The sequence below is a fragment of the Pseudorca crassidens genome, chromosome 17, assembly GCF_039906515.1.
Source record: "Pseudorca crassidens isolate mPseCra1 chromosome 17, mPseCra1.hap1, whole genome shotgun sequence".
Classification (NCBI taxonomy): domain Eukaryota; kingdom Metazoa; phylum Chordata; class Mammalia; order Artiodactyla; family Delphinidae; genus Pseudorca; species Pseudorca crassidens.
The window spans coordinates 56,740,125-56,767,266 of NC_090312.1; the positions used below are offsets into that span (position 1 = coordinate 56,740,125).

At 39.7% G+C, this 27,142-nt stretch overlaps 1 protein-coding gene across 1 annotated transcript; it reads left to right on the plus strand.

Moving 5' to 3' along the window:
• Positions 1-934: 934 nt before the first annotated feature.
• PSKH2 (protein serine kinase H2) lies at positions 935-26,624 on the plus strand. The gene is given in 7 exon segments (XM_067711701.1): positions 935-1,065; positions 5,453-5,789; positions 5,791-5,896; positions 5,899-6,011; positions 6,014-6,121; positions 26,407-26,437; positions 26,440-26,624. Coding segments are annotated over 7 exon segments (1,011 nt in total).
• Positions 26,625-27,142: the final 518 nt, after the last annotated feature.

Sequence of the window (27,142 nt, forward strand, 5' to 3'; positions counted from 1 at the left end):
AAACAAAATTAGAAAGGATACGACCATTGAAAGAGCACTAGACTGGGAGACTTGGCCCTCACTTCTGGCTCCTCAACCTCTGAGGGGTACCTGATCTTGACGTGCCTGGCTGGTTTTGACTGAATTTCACTCCCCACACATCAATTATATAAAATTTATCAATGTAAATTATACATAATCAATATATTGATATCTGATCAATACATAAAATATCATTTACTAAAACGATATGTATAACATATACTCATGTATAAATAATTATGAACACAAGGATGAAATAGATAAAATAGATGATATATCATATAATAATTTCAATTAATATTATACATAATTAATACTATTTTTCCCCCCCACAGATTTTACCCTTGTATTTGCAAAGTGTATTGGGATGGGTTCTAGACAGAGTTTTTCTGTCTCAGATGCATCACTCAGAGGGTGAGGCTCATGTCTCTTACAGATGTAGGAGTTAGCGGAGTGCCAGACACAGACTAGTGTGCTCAATTAATGCAGTAGAGGACAGTGATATTTTATACTTTAAATATTATAAGCTCTTAGAGCTTAAAAATATTATATTTAATGTTCATATCATCTGGATATGAGTGTGCTCTGCCTTGGAGACATAAAAGTCCTTTAGAAGGAAGATCTCCTTTATAAACTATTTAACTTTATATGTTCACGTCCTCATTTCACAGATGAGAAAACTGAGCCCTTGAGAATTAAGCCCAGGCTCCTGACTTCTCGCCCACTTTGTTTTTACCACGTCAAGCTCTACTATGGATCAGTGGTCAGTGCGGATCAAGGCGGCCGGACTGTAGGCCGGGCCTTCTTCCTAACAAGGGCCCTTGGGCGGGGGGCTCAGTTCTGCCCGCTCTGCTAGCCGGGGATAAATGGGCGCGCGCACCGGGAGCCTCGGGCCCCGCTCCCCGCCGTGGCCATGGGTTGTGGCGCCAGCCGCCCGCGCCGGCCCGGGTCGAGCGGGAGAGTCAAGGCCAAGGCCTTCCCGGAGTCTCAAAGGATGCAGGTGGCCCGCCTCCGCGCCAAGTTCGACCCCCGAGTCCTCTCCAGGTAAAGCGGGACGTGAACCGCAGGCGGAGGGGCTGGGCTGAGCAAGGTGAACCGCTGACCGAGGCGCCCTTAGAGTTCCCCTCGACTTGACCTGACCTTAACGCTTCTTTCTGATCAAAGGCCTCAGACCTCCCTAAATCGTCTCTGCCCTTTGAGATGTAAATCTTTTACAACCCAGGAATGTCTTTCTCAAGGACCTGGGCGCCACCTTTTGAAATGTAATCAAAGAAAGATCGAGGCTCTATCTACCAGTGTCTGTGGGAGGGTAGGAATCTCACTTCCATGACACCCCTTCCTCCCCTAATGCCCTTGAGTAATTTCCTACAAGCTCACTCCAGCCTTACAACTCTCTTGCCTTGTGTTTCAACAGTTGAGTTCAGTCTCTCCCATCACAGTAATTTTGACCTCTCTTGCAGTAGTCTGGAATAAAGTCTTCCTTGATGTTTTTAGCAAGTGTCCAGTGCAATTTCTCTTTGAAAGAGGGGGGAAGGGCAGAAGATAGGGAAAGTTCAAGACTGAAGAAGTAGGGACTTCCCTGGTGACGCAGCGGTTAAGAATCCGCCTGCCAATGCAGGGGACACCGGTTCGAGCCCTCGTCCGGGAAGATCCCACATGCCACGGAGCAACTAAGCCCGTTCACCACAACTACTGAGCCTGCGTTCTAGAGCTCGCGAGCCACAGCTACTGAAGCCCGCGCACCCAGAGCCCATGCTCTGCAACAAGAGAAGCCACCGCAATGAGAAGCCCGCGCACCACAACAAAGAGTAGCCCCCACTTGCTGAAACTAGAGAAAGTCCGCACACAGCAGTGAAGACCCAATGCAGCCAAAGATAAAAATGCAGCCAAAAAATAAATAAATAAATAAAGACTGAAGAAGTAGAAGGAGCCGCAGAGAGGAGAGGGAGAGAATCCCTGACCTCAGAGCCCTGGGGGGACTTGCAATACATACACTGGAGCTGGGGTGTGTGAAGGATCTTCTGTTACGTTCTAGAAAAGGAGATCATAATTAGTGGAATAGAAACAGGGCTTTGAATCAACCAGACTTGAGATCCATTCCTGTCTTTTCTATTGTGTGTCATTGGGAATGTTCCTTAGCCTTTTTCCTTCCTTAATTTCCACCTCTGTAAAATGGGAATAATAATAATAGCTGCCTTGTAAGAATGCTGTGAGGATGATTAAGTAATATATGTAAATGATGCTGCATGGTGCAGGTCCTCATGTAGATACTGTTATTGTCTTCATAAGATGACCATGTAGGAAATGAACAAGAAAGTCTGGCCGGTTGGTTGGCCTGAGAAATAATTTCCTCAGGGTGCCCCACGTTGGCCAGGTGGAGGAAGGACACAATGGAATCCCCTCCACTCTGCAGCATTTGGTTGGACACAGTGGTACGTGGCTTGACTGGATTCTCAGGGACACTTCTAGTCCTAGGATTATACGCTCACCTCATCACCGTGTTCTGACCAGAGTCTATGCAGAGCCATTTCCTGGCATCCTTGGGAAATTCTGGTACAAGGATGACTCGAGGATTAGTCTAGTATCTGCTAAGCTTAGAGAAGAACAAAGTTGGCTGATGCAGCTGAACTTGAATCAGAGGGGATATGGGGTCTTGTCAAGACTGAATTGATTGGGTGGCATCTCTGGTCATCTGTGGCCAGGGAGTCTGGTCTAGTCTTTATCCACCCTCATAACTTCCACCTCCGAGTTAGTCCCAGGCCCTTAGATTATGACAAAGTCATAGAAGTAGAGGATCTCAATATTGGAAAGCTTTAGAGACTAACTAAAGGCTCTTCCTTAACCAATGAGGAATTGAGCCCCAAAAGATTAAGTGACTTATCCAAGTTGGTGACAGAAATGGGTCTAGAACACAGTTGTCTTTCCTCTCCATTGTGAGCCCAAATGATAGATGATAGAATTTAAGTCTGACTATATTCACTTTCTTCTTGGGAGTTCATTACAATTGCTTCTGTCAAACCGGTTGCAATATTATTATTGTTTCCATGTTTCATTTTTTTTTAATCATGTTCAGTTTGTGGCAGCTGAGGTCAAAGTAATAATTTTGTTTCTTATAATCTCTGGTATGTTGTAAAATTGCATGACCTACAAACCTGACTTTGAGGCTGCTTTGTGAGAGGGTGGGAGTGGAGGGTGGAAATGGAGGAGGTGGGTTGGCCTTGTAGATGCATCTTCCCATGCCTGATTCCATTCTTAATGTTTTCAAAATAAGGCGATAATTTGGAAATGATATTCATTCAGTGAATGATTCTCTCATTCAACATTTATTGCTGTCCCCTCTGTGCCAGGCGCTACACAAGATATAGTCACCCAAGTCATAAAAATAGTCACCATTGTCATAAAAATTGTCACCATGCTCATAAAAATAGTCACCATCCATGGCCATCAAGGGTTCACAAGCCAGGCCACAGCTTCAGGCTTTTGTTGTGGGACGTTTGTTGTCTGAAAGCATTTATTTGCACTATAAATTTTGGCTTAAAGCTTACTGTTTCTTCCAATGCCAAATTACTGACATTTTTTTAAACATTTGGTTTATGAAGGCTTGTAACAGTGTTGAATAACACTCCTTTTATTTGAGTGAGAGTGTAGTTCCTCAGAAATGGTAATTCGTCTGATAGCTGATGATTAATCCCATGAGCAAATGAATTTTCCTGCAGCTTTGAGGGCATAGTCATAAATTAGTATTTGCAAAGTGCTCTCATCCACATTAGAGGTAATGTGTTGGTCTGCAAAGCAACAGAATTTGAAATGCCTGTGATTATCTTCAAAATCACACTGGGAGTGCATGTGAATAAAAAAAGCAGAGTTGGAAAGAGAAGAGGGGACAGAATCCATTTAAGATTACTAAATTGTTATCTGTTTTGATAAGGTAATTGGCCAGAAAATTAAATGCACCGTATAGAACAAAGCTATTTTCTGTAAGCTGGTACAGCCAAATGCCATTTTTATTCAGTAAACACAGGAATATAAGGAATAAGTAAGTAGACAAATGAAAAAAACTACAGGAAGAATATACTCAGCAAAAAGAAGTAAGGCTGTTTAAAGTACAGATTGATATTTGCATTTGAATCTTTGGTATTCAGTATGTGACTTAAAGAATTACCTTCTCCCTGTGTCCTCCTTGACTGCATGCCATTCGTTGGCATTCTTACCTGGGAGAAGTTTTAGTAAAGTGGGAAAAGCACCAAATTATGATGCAAGTAAGGAGACCTGGGTTCTAATCCTCACTCCACAAATTAAACAACCAGTCAGCTAACCTGATCTTCAAATGTCTTCATTTGTAAAATGAGAGGTTGGATTAAATCATTCTCTAATATTCTTTCCAGCTTAAAATCGTGATTCTAAGTCAAGCACTTTCTCAACATTTCTTAAATAAAGATAGAAGGTTAAATTTTGATAGGATTCTTAAATTTACATAGACATTAACACAGGTAACTAAAGTTTAAGATCCCTAGCCTTTGAAATCCTAGCTGACTTCCTGGCGTTTCTGAGAGATGATTACTTTACACATTACTGACATACATCCCAGGTTAAAATTTTGTTGGCTGTGTAAAATTGCAAGTGCAGTGGCGTCAGGTAGGGGGAACTATGAGAGCTGCTGGCTGCAAGGGGGTCCTGACACCACCGCTACCCGTCTTCTGAAAGCTGCACTTATAATAGCGCAACCATGCTGACTTTCACAATGGTACATCTACTGAGGAGCAATTTGGGGCGATACCTTGGGTGAGATATGAGTTATGCCTGGGACTGAGCGCTCACAGTCTAGCAACATGAGGAAGCCTACTCTTTGTACCCTGTCTCCTGATATGGTTTCCTCCATCTTTGGAGAAGTTATAAATAGGACTAAGCTTCTTTTTTATTCTCTCCACCTGGTTTGGTGGTTGCTGTTGCAGAATGATAAAAACAAGAGTTGGAGGGAGGAAAGAAAATGGTAGATGGAGGTCCCAAAATTCTTCAAGAAAATTGTGGAGAAATGCATTTGAAGGAATTGGATTTAAATCCCATCTATTCCAACTATCAATACAATCTGTGTGGCCTTGGGAAATCACTTAACTTTTTAATATCACCCAGCAGGAATTTTATAGGGTAGGATTTTAAAAAAATATAATTCCTGGCACATAATAAATGTGTAATAAATGGTAGCTATTGTTATTAAGATTATTTGTCTTTCTACCAACTAATTACTTTTACATCACTTGCCTCCATTTCAAAAGAGGATTTGGGGTAACTTTCAAAAATAATGAACACAGTTATGCAAGGAAATTGGATGGGGGGAATATAAAGCTCGAAAGGATGATATAAAGCATCTAATTAAATAATTTTGAAAATCACTTCAGAGGGTAACAGATTTATTTGGTTTTTCTTCCAACAGATATGATATCAAGGCTCTTATCAGGACAGGCAGTTTCAGCAAGTTTGTCAGAATGGAGCAGAAGACCACCAAGAAACATTTTGCAATAAAAGTGATGGAAACCAGAATGAGAGAAGGCAGAGAGGCGTGTGAATCTGAGTTCTCTATCCTGCGGTGGGTTAGCTATCATTACATCGTCCAACTCCTGGAGATCTTTGAGACCCAAGATCAAGTTTACATGGTGATGGAGTTGGCTACAGCAGGGGAATTCTTTGATGGACTCATCTCTCAGGGATACTTTACAGAGCAGGATGCTGTCAGAATCCTCCACATGGTTGGTGATGGCATGAGGTATTTGCAACGCATTGAAAATAACTCACAGGGACCTAAAGCCTGAAAATCTCTTATGTTATCACCCAGGTGCAGAGTCAAAATTTTTTATCACAGATTTTGGGTTGGCAACTCTGGGAACAAAAGTGGTGACTGGACAGTGAAGATGCTCTGTGGGACCCCAGAGTAAATAGCCTCCGAGATTTTGCTAAGGAAACCTTACACCAGTGCAGTTGACATGTGGGCTTTTAAGGCCTAATCACATATGTTTTACTTCATAGATTCCTGCCTTTAGATGGTGAAAGCCATATGAGAATTTACAGGACGATTCTGAAAGGCAAATATAATTACAGAGGAGATGTAAGCACTCACTTTCTTTCTATTGACTTGGTCTGGAATAGAGTTTCTCAACCTTAGCGCTATTGCTGTTTAGGGCGAGATGATTCTTTATTGGGTGTGGGGTGGGAAGAGGTGATGGGGTGGGACTGTCCTGTGCATTGTAGGATGTTTAGCAGCATCCCTGGCCTCTATCAGCTAGGTACCAGTAGGTACACTACTAGCAGATACTGGTAGATACTGATTTCTAGTAGCTATACTAGATACACACCTTCCCCCAGCTGTGACAATCAAAATTGTCCCCAGACACTGTTTTTTTTTAAAATAACTATTTTTGTTTTAATTTTATTTTTTTGGCTGCGTTGAGTGTTTGTTGCTGCGCGTGGACTTTTCTCTGGTTGCAGCGAGCGGTGGCTACTCTTCGTTGTGGTACACGGGTTTCTCATCGCAGTGGCTTCTCTTGTTGCCGAGCATGGGCTCTAGGCACGCGGGCTTCAGTAGTTGTGGGCTCTAGAGCGCAGGGTCCGTAGTTGTGGCGCACAGCCTTATTTGCTGGGATCTTCCTGGACCAGGGCTCGAACTGCGTTGACAGGCAGATTCTTCACCACTGTGCCACCAGGGAAGCCCTGTCTCCAGACATTGTTAAATGTCCCCAAGGGGGCAAAATCACCCCTGGCTGAGAGCCCCTGGTCTCAAGGTAGCAAGAGCCTCGATTACTGAGTTGTCTGTGGTTAGCAAATGACATTGACCATCAAGTAGATGAGTGAGTTTGCTGTTGTTTCTCCAATCATCATGCAGAGCCTGAGCCAGCTGAGTAGATTTATGTGTACTCAGAGGCTCAGCATGCTGCTTGGGTGTTTGATGAGAGATTTTCTGCCTTGATTCTAGATGATCCACACCCTTTTTGAGATGTAGTGTTTCCTCAGTGAAATGTTTAACTTCACAGTTTGTGTAAAATATTTATCCATTGTTTAAACTTGGAACTCCCAGTGTTTACGGAAGTGTTAACTTTTTTGTTTTGTTTAAGGAAGGAAAGTTACCAATACTTCTCTGTGGGAAGCCTGACAAAATAGGAAATTCACTTCCTGTTGAGCAAATTTATTTTATGTTTAACTATAAAAGGGCTTTTTTTTTCCTGCATAAAGAAAAGTATGGATAGTTTGATTTTACCTACTTAAAGTGTAACATCTATATGTATAACATCTTAAGCAAAATTGAAAGCTAAATAACAAATTGAAAAATAATATTGTCTATACTCTGACAGATTTAATATCTTTTTCTTTTTTTTTTTTTTCGGTATGCGGGCCTCTCACTGCTGTGGCCTCTCCCGTTGCAGAGCACAGGCTCTGGACGCGCAGGCTCAGTGGCCATGGCTCACGGGCCCAGCCGCTCCGCGGCATATGGGATCCTCCCGGACTGGAGCAGGAACCCGCGTCCCCCACATTGGCAGGCGGACTCTCAACCACTGCGCCACCAGGGAAGCCCCCAAATTTAATATCTTATAGTACATATATATGTTTTTTTAAAAAACTGATACAAATTGACAATTGAGAACTGAGACTTACATAGGGAGATAGGAAAGGATGGGAAGAATTCACAGACAATGTAAACCACTGATTATTAAAAGCTTGAAAAAAATGTCTAGCTTCACTAATGACCAAAGAAATGCAAATGAAGACAACAATATCTTTTCTTTGTCTTTCAAACTGATAAAGATAAAAAAAAAAAAACACTCAACTTAATTCTACTCATTGCTGCTAAGAGTACTAAGAGATTAGTCCTGTTATTCACTACTGGTAGAGGATGAATTGTTGTAGATTTCTTGGAAAGTAGTTTGAAAAGATACATCTAGAACTTTTAAAAGTTTATGTATTTTGATCTACTAATTCCACTTTTAAGAATCTAAGGAAATAATCTCAGATGCAGCAAAGATTTCAGTGTCAAGAGGCTCATCTGGGCTATACTACAAAAGTGGACAATTGAAAAGAACGCTAAGAGAATGTTTGAATAAATTATTGAACATTCATACGGTAGTCCCTAAATTATTCATGCTTAAACATTATAAGGGTATTGGAAAATATTTCCGATATACTGCCAAGTTAAACAAAAAAAACAGAATACAAATTGTGTATACGGTATTAACACAAATCATGTGGGAAAATGTATGCATAGGAAATAGTCTTTGAGGAAATACAGTGCAATGCAGTATAATGTTAACAGAGCTTATCTCCCGGTTTACGGATTATGTACCATTTTGGTTTTCCTCTTTATAGTTTGAGTATATCTATATTTCTGTTTTGGTTTTGTTTACAAAGAACATATATTTCTGTTTTGGTTATCTATTGCTGAATAACAAACCTTCCCTGAATCTAACGCCTTAAAATAACAACCATTTTATCATGACTCATGATTCTGTGGGTTGACAGGGCTCAGCTTGGTGACACTTCTGCTTCACATGATGTTGCAGTCATCTGGTTCTTGCCTGGGATGGAATAGCCATGATGACCCCGCAAATGGCTGACCTCTTGGTGGGAAAGCTGGATTAACTAGGTCACTGGGACCACTCCGCCTTTTTCTCTCTCCTCTCTCTGTACATCTCAGGGCCCTTTTCTCTTCATGGGGTTTCTCCACGTGGTCTCTTCAGCAGGGCAGTCAGACGTTTTACATGGCGGTTTAAGCTTTCCAAAAGGCAGTATTCCAAGAGGGAGATAAGAAGTCACCAGTCCTCTTAGGTTGGGCTTGGAAATGGCACAACATCCCTTTTGCCTCATTCTATTGGCTACTGTGAGTGCTAGATCAACCCAGATTCCACGTGCAAGGAGACCACGTAAAGTGTGGCTCCAGGGGGCCTGGTCCATTGGGGCCACATTTGGACTAGATATCACAATGCCTTTTTTAATGTGCAAAAATAATAAACAATTATTCTATTAAGAGGTCCTTTTGTCAGGTTTAAATCAGAGGGTTTCTAACATCAGGTTCCTCAGAAGGCAGCCCTGAGAAGAGGGTTCATGTACAAGTAATTTATTAAGGATAGACTCCCATGGACACAGGTGAGGGAGTGAGGGAACCAGGATGGATAGGGGAGGAGGCCAAGGCCATGGAGGTGAGCCTCATCCCACAGCGTTGTTCCAGCCTGAGGCAGGTGAGCTGGGTCTTCACTCCCACCTCTCTCTGCTGACCCGTGGGGTGGTGGTGATAAGAATGCTGTGGCAAATACTCACTGCTCTCTGGGATCAAGACAGAATGACCCCCCGAAGCCCAAGGGTGATGATGAAAAAGATCGAGGTGCTGCATTTCAGAAGCAAAACACTCCAAAAGAGAAGAGTATACGCACATACTGAAAAGAGGGGCTCAGCGGCAGGATGGAGCACTGATATCTCCATGATGTCATGCTCTGTCTCTTGAGGAAATGCCTGTCTGTAGCCCCAGAGTACTGAAAGCACATACCACAGAGCAGAAGTGCAACTGCTTTTAATAACTTATTGGATTTATATTCCCTTGGCCTTCTTCCCCATGCTTGTCAGCCACATATGTCTACATATTAACATTTTCTTATAATATTACCAAGTGTCTTAGTCATCTTGAGCTGCCATAACAAAATGCTACAGACTGGGTGGCTTAAACAACAGAAATTTGTTTCTCACAGGTCTAGAGTCTAGGAAGTCCAAGATTGAGATGCCAGCAAGGTAGGTTTCATTCTGAGGCCTCTTCTCTTGGCTCACAGGCAGCTGCCATCTCACTGTGTGCTCATTTGATGTCTTCTTTGTGTGCATACAGAGAAAGAGAGAATGAACTCTCTGGTGTTTTTTTCTTATGAGGACACTAATCCTATCAGATCAGGGCCCCACCATAATGACCTCATTTAACCATAATTACTTCCTTAGAAATTTCATCTCCAAATACAGCCACACTAGGGGTTAGGGCTTCTATATATGAATTTCGGAGGGACACAAACATTCATTCCATGACACCAAGGAAACATATGTCGATAGACTCAGATAAGGGTATCATCATGTTTTCTCTGTCATAATATTGTTGTCTATACCTATCAAGAAGTCTAGTAATTTCTAAATGCACCAATTTTATTTAAAAACCAGGGTGACCATCAAGTCTGGAAGCATAGGTGTGATAGACAGAATAATGCCGCCACCCCCCTCCCACACACCCGGCAAAGATGTCCACATCTTAATACTCAGAATCTGTGGCTATATTAGTTTACAGGTCTTTATACTAGTTTACAAAAGGAAATTTGCAGACATGATTAAATTAAGGGTTTTGAGATGAGGAGATTATCTTGGATTATCTGGGTGGACCCAATGTGATCACAAGTGTCTTTATATGTAATGGAGGAAGAAGGGTCAAAGTTAGAGGACATGTGAAGACAGAAAGATAGGTTGGATTGATGTGTTTTGAGGATGGAGGAAGGCACACAATGAGCCAAGAAATGTGGGTGGTTTCTAGAAGCAGGAAAAGGCAGGGAACAGATTCTCCCCTAGAACCTCTGAAAGGAGCACAGCTTTGCTAACATCTTGCTTTTAGTCCATCTCTAAAAGGAAAACGGCTCTGCTGATACCTTGATTTTAGTCCCTAAGATCCATTTCAGACTTTTGACCTGCAAAACTGTAAGATGATAGATTTGCACTGTCTTTTTAAAAAGTCCTGTTGTCTATAACTGAAATTCCAGGTGTGACACATTGTGTGAATCACTTCTTTTCTCTGGAAGTCAGATGTAAGAGTGAAATAAATAGCATCAGAACATCCAGAGATCTCTTATGGTGAAGAAGAGAGACATGTTTAATATAAATAGCTGATACTTTACTAGACACCTGGCAGATCTGTACTCTAGTCTCACCCATGTCTAGGCAAAAAATTAGCTATAATGTTAATGTTTAATTTTTCTTGATTTCGGTGTGAAGTACATTCCTTTTCATGAAGCTTTTATGACCATTCCACTGTTGTTCTTTCCTTTTCTGAATACTGTTTAGGATTACCATAAATTTCTTTTGTTTTGACACTTAATCTATGTGTCATCTTTCTAAGATATTGTAGGCTCCTTGAAGGCTGGGATTCTGTCATATTTTTCTACCTGTCTCCAATATGATATCACAAAGAGGTAAGCATAGACATCGCATTTCTTAAAACTGAATTGCTTATAAAAATTGAGATTCTGATTTATACCTACACGAGTAAATGGATCTCAACCATCACTGCATTGAGCATAGAATACAAATTTTAATTTATGGTATGGTAGACTATTAGATAACTCATATTTTTAGTTGCTGAATTGATTAGGTACATTCTGGAATATTTGGGTGGTTTAAAGGCTGCATTTATTTTACTGGGTTTTGTAAGATAGAGGTGGCAGTTCCCCATTCCAGGTGCTCCCGGCAATGCCTGAGGAGCAACCAGGGTAACAAACATAGCACATGGTGGAAAAGAGGTGGAAGAGAGCAAAGAGTTCCTCCCCACTGTGTGAGGGAGACCTTTGCTTACCTACTTAGTCACCAATGCCATCACAATGCTTTCAGCATGGTGGCAGGGCTCGTGCTGGAGTCTCATCCATAATTTTCCTGGAGACCATTTGACGCATGCTTGTGTGTCTCCACCCCTTCCTTCTTCCTGGTTAGGCTTTCTTCATGTCAGGAATCAAGCTCAGCTTGGGGAATACCCACATGAAAAATGCTCGGTGTCCCTGCTCTTGGGGATCTAGTGCTCTTGTCTAACAGTCCACGTATTACTATGTATCTCTTCAAATATGAAGGCTGTGATACACATAGGAAAAATGGCTCAAAGTCCATGGAGCAAGGGAAGAGAGCCTCTCACTGTGTAGGAAAGCTGGGTCAGATTTCCTGGAGAAGGGGACATTTGTGCTGTGACTTGGTGGAAGAGTAGGAGTTTCTGAAAGGGAGATGAACACATTCTAAGTAGACAGAACAACATATGCAAAAGCACAGGAAACAGAATAAGTTGACTAGTAAAAATTAAGACTTTTAGAGCATTTGTGTGCACGTGAATGCATATTTATATGAGTCTTTTGTAAAGTAGTGTAGTGTAAATGTTAAGAGCACAGTCTGGAGCGATACTGGCTGCCCTTCACTCCCAGCTGTGCCATTTACTAACTGTGTAACTCTGGGCTTGCTTCTTAATTTCTCTGTATCTCAGTTTCTTCATTTGTAAAACAGAAATAATGACAGTATCTGCCTAACAGGGTTGTTGTGAAGATCAAATGAGCTAATAGATATAAAGTGCTTAGAATAGATTTATATGTTAGTACATATGTAGTCAGTGCTATATATGTGTTGGCTATTTCTGTTATTATTACTATTAATAAGGGAAATATTGGGAATGAAAGTTTGAATTTTGCTTAACTATATAATATATATATATATATATATATATATATATATAGAGAGAGAGAGAGAGAGAGAGAGAGAGAGAGTATATAGTTATCAAGTGTACCTGTCTCACCTTTTAAATGGAATGGTGAGAAACATGTGGTGTTAGATTTTTAATATTAATGATAAATCAATGACACATTCTTGCCAATTAGTTGAGAAACACATATTTTGCCTAATTATCTCCACTATATCGCAGTAATCTTTTTTTGGTGTGAAGTAAATTGATAATAAAGTGAGTCATAACCATATTAGCTAGCTGACAAGGATAAACACTGGTATTAAAAAGATATATATATATATTTTTAATAAAATTATTTTATTTATTTATTTGTTTTTGGCTGCGTTGGATCTTCGTTGCTGTGCGCGGGTTTTCTCTAGTTGTGGCGAGTGGGGGCTACTCTTCATTGTGGTGTGTGGGTTTCTCATTGCCGTGGCTTCTCTTGTTGCAGAGTACGGGCTCCAGGCACATGGGCTTCAGTAGTTGTGGCTCGCGGGCTCTAGAGCACAGGCTCAGTAGTTGTGGTGCATGGGCTTAGCTACTCCGCGGCATGTGGGATCTTCCCGGACCAGGGCTCGAAGCTGTGTTCTGTGAATTGGCAGGCAGATTCTTAACCACTGCACCACCAGGGAAGCCCTAAAAAGATATTTTAAAAATAACCCACATGGACATTAATAGAAAGTGGTGCCCATCTGCTTAGATTCACCTATGATTGATGTACTGTTAGGAAGAAATTTACTGATATGTTCCCTTGGAAGGAAAAGATCTGATGGATTATGCTCACCAGCCATGATCCCAGTTTCTTTCTATTTCCTTATCTCCACTAGTTTCTCACATTTTTTTCTTTACTATATTTCTCCTCTACTCAGGTTATTAAGTAGGAAAAAAAGGAGAGGAGAGCAGAAGATTTGGTCCTTTAACTCCCGTTCATTCTCTTTCCATCCTGACTAGAATGCCAATAATGAACATTACACTGTATCTCAGGCCATAATTCTTGTAATTTGGTTCCTATTCCTGTGTTTTAGTTCCTAAGTACTTCTGCTCACAAAAAAGTGGTGCTTAATATTTCTTTAATGATATTTTTACTTTAAAAGTTATTTTACAGAAAATAATTTAAAGATTATAAATTTCTCAAATTGGATTTCATTTTCTGCTTGTCACTTTCTTCATCTCTTCTTTGACTCACCTTAAATTGAATGTATGTATATCTTCTTTTAAACTCAATCACCAATAGTTAGTGTTTGTAAGAATTAAAACATAGAGAAGCTTCAAGATGGCGGAAGAGTAAGACGCGGAGATCACCTTCCTTCCCACAAATATATCAGAAATACATCTACATGTGGAACAACTCCTACGGAACACCTACTGAACGCTGGCAGAAGACTTAGACCTCCCAAAAGGCAAGAAACTCCCCACGTACCTGGGTAGGGCAAAAGTAAAAAAGAAAAAGCAGAGACAAAAGAACAGGGACAGGACCTGCACCAGTGGGAGGGAGCCGTGAAGGAGGAAAGGTTTCCACACACTAGGAAGCCCCTTCACGGGCGGAGACTGCTGGTGGCGGAGGGGGGAAGCTCCAGAGCCATGGAGGAAAGTGCAGCAACAGGGGTGTGGAGGGCAAAGCGGAGAGATTCCCGCACAGAGGAGCTGTGCCGACCAGCACTCACCAGCCCGAAGAGGCTTGTCTGCTCACCCGCCGGGGCAGGCAGGACTGCGAGCTGAGGCTCTGGCTTCGGTCAGATCCCAGGCAGAGGACTGGGGTTGGTGGCGTGAACACAGTCTGAGGGGGCTAGTAAGCCACAGCTAGCCCGGAGGGAGTCCGGGGAAAAATCTGGACCAGTCGAAGAGGCAAGAGACTTTTTCTTCCCTCTTTTGTTTCTGGGTGCGCGAGGAGAGGGGATTAAGAGCATCGCTTAAAGGAGCTCCAGCGACGGGCGTGAGCCGCGGCTACCAGCGCGCACCCCAGAGACGGGCATGGGACGCTAAGGCTGCCGCTGCCGCCACCAAGAAGCCTGTGTGCGAGCACAGGTCACTATCCACACCACCACTCCTGGGAGCCTGTGCAGCCCGCCACTGCCAGGGTCCCGTGATCCAGGGACAACTTCCCCGGGAGAACGCACGGCGCGCCTCAGGCTGGTGCAACGTCACGCCGGCCTCTACTGCCACAGACTCGCCCTGCATCCGTACCCCTCCCTCCCCCGGCCTGAGTGAGCCAGAGCCCCCAAATCAGCTGCTCCTTTAACCCCGTCCTGTCTGAGAGAAGAACAGACACCCTCAGGCGACCTACACGCAGAGGCGGGGCTAAATCCAAAGCTGAAACCCGGGAGCTATGTGAACAAACAGGAGAAAGGGAAATTTCTCCCAGCAGCCTCAGGAGCAGCGGATGAAATCTCCACAATCAACTTGTACCCTGCATCTGTGGAACACCTGAATAGACAACGAATCATCCCAAATTCAGGAGGTGGACTTTGGGAGCAACAATATATATATATATTTTTCCCTTTTTCTCTTTTTGTGAGTGTGTGCTTCTGTGTGTGATTTTGTCATAATAGCTTTGCTTTTACCATTTGTCCTAGGGTTCTGTCTTTCCATTTTTTTTAAATTCCTTAAAAAAATCTTTTTTTCCTTAATAATTATTTTTTATTTTAATAACTTTATTTTACTTTATTTTATTTTATTTTACCTTCTTTCTTTCTTTCTCTTTTTTCTCACTTTTATTCTGAGCCATGTGGAGGACAGGCTCTTGGTGCTCCAGCCAGGCATCAGGGCTGTGCCACTGAGGTGGGAGAGGCAAGTTCAGGACACTGGTCCACAAGAGACCTCCCAGTTCCATGTAATATCAAACTGTGAAAATCTTGCAGAGTTCTCTATCTCAATGCCAAGACCAAGCTCCACTCAAAGACCACCAAGCTACAGTGCAGGACACCCTATGCCAAACAACTAGCAAGACAGGAACACAACCCCATCCATTAGCACAGAGGCTGCCTAAAATCATAATAAGGCCCAGACAACCCAAAACACACCACCAGACATAGACCAGCCCACCAGAAAGATGATATCGAGCTTCATCCACCAGAACACAGGCACTAGTCCCCTCCACCAGGAAGCCTGCACAACCCACTGACCCAAACTTAGCCACTGGGGACAGACACCAAAAATAATGGAAACTACAAACCTGCGGCCTGCGAAGTGGAGACGCCAAACACAGTAAGTTAAGAAAAATGAGAAGACAGAGAAACACACAACAGATGAAGGAGCAAGGCAAAGACCCACCAGACCTAACAAATGAAGAGGAAATAAGCAGTCTACCTGATAAAGAATTCAGAATAATGATAGTAAAGATGATCCAAAATCTTGGAAATAGAATGGAGATAATATGAGAAATGCTTAACAAGGACCTAGAAGAACTAAAGAGCAAACAAACAATGATGAACAACACAATAAATGAAATTAAAAATTCTCTACAAGGGAACAATAGCAGAATGACTGAGGCAGAAGAACAGATAAGTGACGTGGAAGATAAAAAAGTGGAAATAACTACTGCAGAGCAGAATAAAGAAAAAAGAATGAAAAGAATTGAGGACAGTGTCAGAGACTTCTGGGACAACATTAAATGTGCCAACATTCAAATTATAAGGGTCCCAGAAGAATAAGAGTAAAAGAAAGGGACTGAGAAAATATTTGAAGAGATTATAGTTGAAAACCTCCCTAATATGGGAAAGGAAATAGCTAATCAAGTCCAGGAAGCACAGAGAGTCCCATACAGGATAAATCCAAGGAGAAACATGCCAAGACACATATTAATCAAACTACCAAAAATTAAATACAAAGAACAAATATTAAAAGCGGCAAGGGAAAAACAACAAGTAACACATAAGGGAATCCCCATAAGGTTAACAGCTGATCTTTCAGCAGAAACTCTGCAAGCCAGAAGTGACAGGCATGACATATTTAAAGTGATGAAGGAGAAAAACCTGCAACCAAGATTACTCTACCCAGCAAGGATCTCATTCACATTTGATGGAGAAATTAGAAGATTTACAAACAAGCAAAAGCTAAGAGAATTCAGCACCACCAAACCAGCTTTACAACAAATGCTAAACAAACTTCTCTAGGCAGGAAACACAAGAGAAGGAAAAGACCTACAATAATAAACCCAAAACAACTAAGAAAATGGTAATAGGAACATACATACCGATAATTACCTTAAAAGTAAATGGATTAAATGCTCCAACCAAAAGACATAGACTGGCTGAATGGATACAAAAACAAGACCCGTGTATATGCTGTCTACAAGAGACCCAGTTCAGACCTAGAGACACATACAGACTAAAAGTGAGGGGATGGAAAAAGATATTCCATGTAAATGGAAACCCAAAGAAAGCTGGAGTAGCAATTCTCATATCAGACAAAATAGACTTTAAAACAAAGACTAATACAAGAGACAAAGAAGGACACTACATAATGATCAAGGGATCAATCCAGGAAGAAGATATAACAATTGTAAATATTTATGCATGCAACATAGGAGTACCTCAATACATAAGGCAAATACTAACAGCCATAAAAGGGGAAATCAACAGTAACACAATCATAGTAGGGGATTTTAACACCCCACTTTCACCAATGGACAGATCATCCAAAATGGAAATAAGGAAACACAAGCTTTTTTTTTTTTTTTACATCTTTATTGGAGTATAATTGCTTTACAATGGTATGTTAGTTTCTGCTTTATAACAAAGTGAATCAGTTATACATATACATATGTTCCCATATCTCTTCCCTCTTGCGTCTCCTTCCCTCCCACCCTCCCTATCCCACCCCTCCAGGCGGTCACAAAGCACTAAGCTGATCTCCCTGTGCTATGCGGCTGCTTCCCACTAGCTATCTACCTTAAGTTTGGTAGTGTATATATGTCCATGCCTCTCTCTCGCTTTGTCCCAACTTACCCTTCCCCCTCCCCATATCCTCAAGTCCATTCTCTAGTAGGTCTGTGTCTTTATTCCTGTCTTACCCCTACGTTCTTCATGACATTTTTTTTCTTAAATTCCATATATATGTGTCAGCATATGGTAGTTGTCTTTCTCTTTCAGACTTACTTCACTCTGTATGACAGACTCCACTTCATTACAAATAGCTCAATTTTGGGAAACACAAGCTTTAAATGATACATTAAACAAGATGGACTTAATTGATATTTATAGGACATTCCATCCAAAAACAACAGAATACACATTTTTCTCAAGTGCTCATGGAACATTCTCCAGGATAGATCATATCTTGGGTCACAAATCAAGCCTTGGTAAATTTAAGAAAATTGAAATTGTATCAACTATCTTTTCCGACCACAACACTATGAGATTAGGTATCAATTACAGGAAAAAATCCGTAAGAAATACAAACACATGGAGGCTAAACAGCACACTATTTAATACCCAAGAAATCACTGATGAAATCAAAGAGGAAATCAAAAAATACCTAGAAACAAATGACAATGAAAGCACAATGACCCAAAACCTATGGGATGCAGCAAAAGCAGTACTAAGAGGGAAGTTTATAGCTATACAAGCCTACCTTAAGAAACAAGAAACATCTCAAATAAACAACCTAACCTTATACTAAATCAATTAGAGAAAGAAGAACAAAAATACCAAAGTTAGCAGAAGGAAAGAAATCATAAAGATCATATCAGAAGCAAATGAAAAAGAAATGAAGGAAATGATAGCAAAGATCAATAAAACTAAAACCTGGTTCTTTGAGAAGATAAATAACATTGATAAACCATTAGCCAGACTTACCAAGAAAAAAAAAAGGGAAAAGACTCAAATCAATAGAATTAGAAATGAAAAAGGAGAAGTAACATCTGACACTGCAGAAATACAAAGGATCCTGAGAGATTACTACAAGCAATTGTATGCCAATAAAATGGAAGAAATGGACAAATTCTTAGAAATGCACAACCTTCCGAGACTGAACCAGGAAAAATAGAAAATGTGAACAGACCAATCACAAGCACTGAAATTGAAACTGTGATTAAAAATCTACCAACAAACAAAAGCCCAGGACCAGATGGCTTCACAGGCGAATTCCATCAAACATTTAGAGAAGAGCTAACACCTATCCTTCTCAAACTCTTCCAAAATATAACAGAGGGAGGAACACTCCTAAACTCATTCTATGAGGCCACCATCACCCTGAAACCAAAACCAGACAAAGATGTTACAAAGAAAGAAAACTACAGGCCAACATCACTGATGAACATAGATGCAAAAATCCTCAACAAAATACTAGCAAACAGAATGCAACAGCACATTAAAAGCATCATACACCATGATCAAGTGGGGTTTATTACAGGAATGCAAGGATTCTTTAATATACACAAATCAATCAATGTAATACACCATATTAACCAATTGAAGGAGAAAAAACATATGATCATCTCAGTAGATGCAGAGAAAGCTTTTGACAAAATTCAACAGCCATTTGATAAAAACCCTCCAGAAAGTAGGCATAGAGAGAACTTTCCTCAACATAATAAAGGCCATACATGACAAACCCACAGCCAACACGTCCTCAATGGTGAAAAACTGAAAGAATTTCCACTAGGATCAGGAACAAGACACGTTTGCCCACTCTCACCACTGTTGTTCAACATAGTTTTGGAAGTTTTAGCCACAGCAATCAGAGAAGAAAAAGAAAGAAAAGGAATTCAAATTGGAAAAGAAGTAAAGCTGTCACTACTTGCAGATGACATGATACTATATATAGAGAATCCTAAAGATGCTACCAGAAAGCTACTAGAGCTAATCAATGAATTTGGTAAAGTAGCAGGATACAAAATTAATGCACAGAAATCTCTTACATTCCTATACAGTAATGATGAAATATCTGAAAGAGAAATTAAGAAAACACTCCCATTTACCATTGCAACAAAAAGAATAAAATATCTAGGAATAAACCTACCTAAGGAGACAAAAGACCTGTATGCAGAAAATTATAAGACACTAATGAAAGAAATTAAAAATGATACAAATAGATGGAGAGACATACCATATTCTTGGATTAGAAGAATCAACATTGTGAAAATGACTCTACTACCCAAAGCAACCTACAGATTCAGTGAATCCCTATCAAACTACCACTGGCATTTTTCACACAACTAGAACAAAAAATTTCACAATTTGTATGGAAACACAAAAGACCCTGAATAGCCAAAGCAATCTTGAGAAAGAAAAATGGAATTGGAGGAATCAGGCTCCCTGACTTCAGACTATACTACAACTACAGTAATCAAGACAGTATAGTACTGGCACAATAACAGAAATATAGATCAATGGAACAGGATAGAAAGCCCAGAGATAAACCCACACACATATGGTCACCTTATCTTTGATAAAGGAGGCAAGAATACACAGTGGAGAAATGACAGCCACTTCAAGAAGTGGTGCTGAGAAAACTGGACAGCTACATGTAGAAGAATGAAATTAGAACCCTCCCTAACACCATACACAAAAATAAACTCAAAATGGATTAAAGACCTAAATGTAAGGCCAGACACCATCAAACTCTTAGAGGGAAACATAGGTAGAACACTCTGTGACATAAATCACAGCAAGATCCTTTTTGACCCACCTCTTAGAGAAATGGAAATAAAAAGAAAAATAAACAAATGGGACTTCATGAAACTTCAAATCTTTTGCACAGCAAAGGAAACCATAAACAAGACGAAAAGACAACCCTCAGAATGGGAGAAAATATTTGCAAATGAAGCAACTTACAAAGGATTAGTCTCCAAAATTTACAAGCAGTTCAATAACAAAAAACCAAACAACCCAATCCAATAATGGATTGGGTTAAGACCTAAGAAGATATACAGATTGCCAACAAACACATGAAAGAATGCTCAACATCATTAGTCATTAGAAAATGCAACTCAAAACTACAATGAGATATCATTTCATACCAGTCAGAATGGCCATGATAAAAAAATGTACAAACAATAAATGCTGAAGAGGGTGTGGAGAAAATGGCACCCTCTTGCACCGTCAGTGGGAATGTAAATTGATACAGCCACTATGGAGAACTGTATGGAGGTTGCTTAAAGAACTAAAAGTAGAACTACCATACGACCCAGCAATCCCACTACTTGGCATATACCCTGAGAAAACCATAATTCAAAAAGAGTTATGTACCAAAATGTTCATTGCAGCTCTATTTACAATAGCCAGGACATGGAAGCAACCGAAGTGTCCATCAGCAGATGAATGGATGAAGATGTGGCACATACATACAATGGAATATTACTCAGTCATAAAAAGTAACGAAACTGAGTTATTTGTAGTGAGGTGGATGGACCTAGAGACTTTCATACAGAGTGCAGTAAGTCAGAAAGAGAAAAACAAATACTGTATGCTAACACGTATATATGGAATATTAAAAAAGAAAGAAAGAAAGAAAGGAAAATGGTCAGAAGAACATAGGGGAAAGACGGGAATAAAGATTCAGACCTACTAGAGAATGGACTTGAGGATACGGGGAGGGGGAAGGGTAAGCTGGGCCAAAGTGAGAGAGTGATATGGGCATATATACACTGCCAAACATAAAATAGATAGCTAGTGGGAAGCAGCCGCATAGCACAGAGAGATCAGCTCAGTGCTTTGTGACCACCTTGAGGGGTGGGATAGGGAGGGTGGGAGGGAGATGCAAGAGGGAAGAGACATGGGGACATATGTATATGTATAACTGATTCACTTTGTTATAAAGCAGAAACTAACACACCATTGTAAAGCAATTATACTCCAATAAATATGTTAAAATAAAAAGAATTGGAACAGTGGTTCATCTCACTTTGACTGTGTGGATGTTAGCCTTGGCATAAAGGAGAGTGATTAGAGTGGAAAATAGTTATTGGCTTCCTTGATTATGTTGCACTTCTTGACGTTGATCTTATCAATGGAATTCATGGAGTTGAGGGGAAAAGAACTATTTGCATAAAGTTTTCATAAACTTAGAAGTATCTGGATTTAATATTATATTTATATTATTTATATTATGGTTTATGAGGCTTATAATATAGGAACTAGTTCTAAATGTATTTTATGTATGGAAGAATGGGGCAACCGATGATTTAGCATTCAAAGGCCAATTCAATTTTTTGTTATTTTTCTTATCATCTTTCTTTGAGGATAATCTCTGCTGAATCCTTTTAAAGTTTCAGCAGTTTCTTTATCAGTGAAGAGCTTAAACCATCCCTCCCCCCATGTCAAGAGCCTCAAAATTATCCTCTTAACTTACAAAAATATCTTCTTTATGAGCCTCATGTAGGATTAATTGGCTGTTTCTCCATTTTTTATTAGATGTCACCTATAATAACTTGTGAATGTCTATTCACTTTTTCCAGGGTTTACAAATGTCCCAACAGATAGAGCATTGTGACATAATTAGTCAAATCAGATAGAGCATTGTGACATAATTAGTCAAATCTTGACTTTGAGCTGTTTCAGCTTTGGCAAATATAAGACCTAATTTGAAGTCTAGGGAGTCTGAATATTGGGAAGAAAAAAAAAACCTTAAATATCTATGACATAAAGATGATGTACAGAATCTCTTACTTTTTGAAATGAGGAATAATGATTTTGCCCAGTCTACTGCTAACAAAGTTATGGAGAGTTGTCAGTACTTTGGGACACATTTACATAAAATTTAATTGTAAAGCTTAAGTGAAATCCTACCAAGGCCATAAGGCTAAAGTTCAAAGAAGGAAGGGAAATGCTTGTCAGAGGTTTATCACCAGGAGAAATTTTAATAAAAACTACAATTTTTGAGGGGATTAATATTACCTTGAGAAAAATAGATGTTTGTAGTTTTATGAAAACTTATGATTAAATCCACCAGTAATTGCACTTTACTTCTATAAGCTCTATATTTATCAAGTTTCAACATTAATTATAATCCTTAAATTTTTTTCTTCCAGTTTTATTGAGGTATCATTGACATACCACACTGTATAAGTTTAAGGTATACAGCATGATGATTTGACTTATATATATCATGAAATGATTTTCACAATAAATTTAGTGAACATCCATCATCTAATAGAGATACAAAATAAGAGAAAAAGAAAAAATATTTTTCCTTGTGATGAGAACTCTTAGTATTTACTCTCTTAACAACTTTCATGTATAACATACAGGAGTGCTAATTATTAAATCTTGTATATTACAACCCCAATACTTATTTATCTTGTAACTGGAAGTTTCTACCTTTTAACCACCTTCATTCAATTCCTCTTCCCCCTTCCCACCTGCCTCTGGTAGCCAAAAAATCTGATCTCTTTTTCTATGAGTTTTGTTTGTTTTTGAAGTACAATTGTCCTACAGCACTGTGTTAATTCCTAGTGCACAACATAGTGATCCAATATTTCTGTACATTAAAAAATGATCACCATTACAATGTTTAAAATTTAAGACATGGCATCCAAAATTTTAGGGACTACATCTATATTGCATGTGCTTGTGCTTGTGGTGTCTAGCTTTTAATAATGATTTTTAATAATGATTCTCTGTGGGAATGCCTCAAAGGAACCAAGAAATATGAAAGCTTTGACTAGTCATATGAATATTATTCATTTTTAAACTAGTTACATAGTCAGTTTTTGTATATTTGGTAACCTTCTGACAAGCTATTACATTACCTTTATTAATTAGTGTTCATTAAAAGGAAAGAATTAACATGGGAATCTGGAATGTAGGACTCTGTAGTCTCTTGCAGGGGGAGCTGGGAATCTCTATGGGGACTCCTGGGGCTCCTGGGGAGGAAAGTGAAGGAGACTAAGCTGTGGGCAACCCCTAGGTAAGAGAATCCTGGACAAATAATTTAATTTGGGAGATGATGCATAAAATTAGAGGTGAAAGTAAGGCCTGGTTGTCAGAATGAGGAAGAAGGGCAGGAAAGGATGGGGTGGAGGACAGAGCCAGTGAATGGAATACTGCAGAGAAGTCCAGGGAGCACCAGGTGAAGGGGAAGCTGGAAGTCTATGCTGAACAATAAGCCAGCAAGAGCCTCACTGGGACAGGATCCAGAGAGCCAGACTCTTTCAAAGGCCCTGCACTTGGGTCACATTAAGAGAAAAGTATTCATCAACAAATTGGAAAGCAATAAACGACTATCATCCCCTACTTCTCTGTTTAGAGGCAAAGGAGTCAAGACATCAATAGAACATGATACCATCCTTCTAAAATTTTTTAATTCCTCCAAAGCTAATAGTGCAATTGCTAGTATTGAATTTTACTTTTATACCCTTTTTTGTTGTTGTTTTGTACAGTTTAGCTAGTTTCTATTAGAGAGGACAGAGAAATAGGAAGAAATGAACAAAGGAAGAGAGAAGAAAGTGGAGAAAGCCCCATATTGTCCACAAATATTACAATGTACTTGTAACTAATTGGATGAGCTTGGGATAAAAGAAAGTGCTGTCTTTCTTTTTACATGGTTCATTACCACTTCACGCAGAATAATTTTTTTTAAGGACCTACATTTATCATGGTAATAATAAGTGGAATTAGTCTGAGAAGTTTTGGATAATTTGCATCTTCTTGTCCTCTAAATATTGTTAGTGAGGTGTCTATAGAAGTACTGAGGAGGAAGTTACATTGTGATTTAATAGTAACCATGGCAAAAGCAACAACAATCTTCCTAATATTTTATACTTTGAAAACCATTTTTCACATACTTTATTAATTTGTTCCTAATAGGAGATATGATGATCCCCATTTTTCTGATGAGGAAACCAAGATCTTGAGCTGAGTGTGGCCAGTCAACCTGTCTGGTCCAGATCCCCTTACCTCAATCTGCAGCTCTTTCCACATTAAGACGGGTTAACTGGCTGGCTGACAGCAGTGTCTCCCTGAGACTGTGGAGAAAAGCCAAATGGGAATTTTAAAGTCAAAGAGTGGGAGTGGCCATGTCTAAGAAGAGAAATGGTGAGGAAAGCCTCATTGGACATAACGTGGATGTGAAAGCTGCTGACAGAACTTAATGATGTCATCAGGTGACAGTTGGTCCAGAGTAGGGATTTGATTCAACCTGTGGTGCCACAACCTGATTGTTTTGTGTCATATAACACTATTAGCTCAAAAATTTTGAGCATGCACACTCAGTTTTTATGCATTTCTAGAATATGTACATGTATGCATATTAATCTGTTTTATACTTTATAAAACATAGACAAAAATAAAGTTTGGATTAAGAAGATAAAAATACAGTAGAAGTCTTAACATTTTTTTCCTTGTACCTGTTGTCTTCTAATATGTAACATGAAACTGTCTTCTACATACTCTCTAGTTGTTCTTTGTGGCTCAGGGATTCTGTCATTTATAACCTGTGTTTGAATAATGAGCTTTGTCTGAAAAGTTCTTTTCCAGGACACTAGTTACCTTATTTTCTGCAACTGCATTTTCAATGTATATTCATTTGGTCATCTTAATGAGCTCTCCATAAATCTCATTACACATATTTTATATTCTTTCCAGAAAGATTCAGTTGCTTGTCTTATAATGCTCCACTGAAGACATCTAATTTAACCTTCATTTAACTAGACATGAGCCCAGATAAATATGTCTGGATCCAGGGCCAACTAAATGTCTAGCCAGAATCAGAGGACATGCCATCATGAGTTTCAGCTACTGACATGTTTTGTCTAGACTTGCAAGGTTTATGTTTTATTTGTGTTTGGCAAGTGTGTTCATTTATTTCAGGAATTTTATTTTTGGGATAAACATTTCTCGTATCTCATTTATCTAAATAAACTGAAGGAAAAAAAGAAGAGTAATTCCTTTACTGATTTCTTTGATCCAGATTCTCAGAGTGCTAAGAGATTGGAGGCTGTGATGTTTATGTATGGAGTTTGATTTTTCCTTCCACAAGGACAAAGCAATAGCTTGTAAGGATTCCCTTATTTTTCTTGAGATACACATATCAACCAGAAATTGCTGTTTGCAATATAGCAAATATATGGTCAGTTTTCTCAATCTCTCTCCTTTCTAGATAAGGAGGGATACAAAACCATAGTATTTTCCAGATACGTGCTACATGTTGATAGGTAACACAGAAAACAAGTTTGAGGAAAAACAACAGCCCTCTTGTCCCCATCCTCACAAAAGTCACTATGAATTTCTGTCATCGTACTTAAATTATGTGCAAAAGCTGTAGATTTTGCCAGAATACGTCCTCGAAACATCAAATAGCTGGTTGAACATGTCATATCTCTGCTACGGGCTGAATCCCACTTGTAGGCAACTGACTGGGAGTCATGAGGGCCCTGTGTGCTCAAAGGAAAGGCGCTGTGAGGGATTCTTCCCCAAAGTCCTCTTTTCTCTCCAGGCTGTGGAGAGGTAGGCATCGTAAGTCCAGAGTAAGTTTTCAAAGGGAGAGAAAAGTTGATGATTTCCCAGTCCATTCCACTTTCCATTCTAACTCATTCCTGGAGTCATAGGGGCTCTCTGACTTGACCACAATGGGGTAAATACTCACCTGATACTGGTGGAGTTCACCAACAAGAGCTGCTTTGCCTTATCCTGCTTATGTGAACAGGATGTGGAAACTTGCATCGCTGCTGGCAGCACACTGGACAGATTTCTGGAAAAGAATTCTCATTCGTTGGACAGAGAGTTTGGAAGAGAATTTTTGTGTTGGTTTTTTTCTTTTGCTAAAGAGAGATTTTTTTTTTGTCTTTTCAAAAGTGGAATTTTAGGTTCACTACATGTTTAATGACATAATCTCCGAATGGCTTATTTGAAGAAGTCATTTGGATTTAATAAGCATTGACCTTTGTAATTAAGAACATGATTCTGTATGTGTGTTTGTGTGTGTTTTTATTTTATTTATTTTATTCTATTTTATTTATTTACTTTTCTTCTTAGCCTTAACCAACTATATCCCACTGGGTGAAGGACTTAACAAACTACTGATTTTGGAGGCTAAACATCAAGTGTCAGCTGGGCAGGCCCTGGACCATCCCTGGGTTCTCATGACTGCAGGATCTTCCATGAAGAATATTTAGAGGGTCATTTCCCAAAACTTCATGCGGAGGGCATCTCCCCAACCACAGAGTCCCAGATCTGCACAATCTTCTAAGTGATGTTCTTATCATAAATCAAGGCATATGTGGAGCAACAGAAACTTAAACGTAGAAGAATCACCACTATCTGCACTTTAGTGAGCAGATGAACTTTAAAATCACGTTATCCAATTTCAAGCCAGATACATTAACTTCATTTATAGCATTACGTCAGTAGGGACCATATCATCATGATTAAGGCACCCTAAAGCTCCAGGGATCTGGGAGTATGTGGTTATTGTTGGATAATGGTGACTTTCACTTTTAACGTTTTTTGATCTATAATTTGTCCCATATTTATATAGGAAAAATATTCTCCAAAATTACTGCTGTAAACGATGACTAATATAGTAAATACTTAGTGCATTTATGTAATAGGAAAGAGTAGATAAAGAAAATCTCTTAATAATTGATGGATTAAATAAAATATGAGATTATAGGAATAAGGGATGAATATGTGAGGGAATGATGAATCAGAGACATAGCAGGCATTGTTAGATATGGGGAATAAATGTACTTATCCTGAAATTACTGATTTG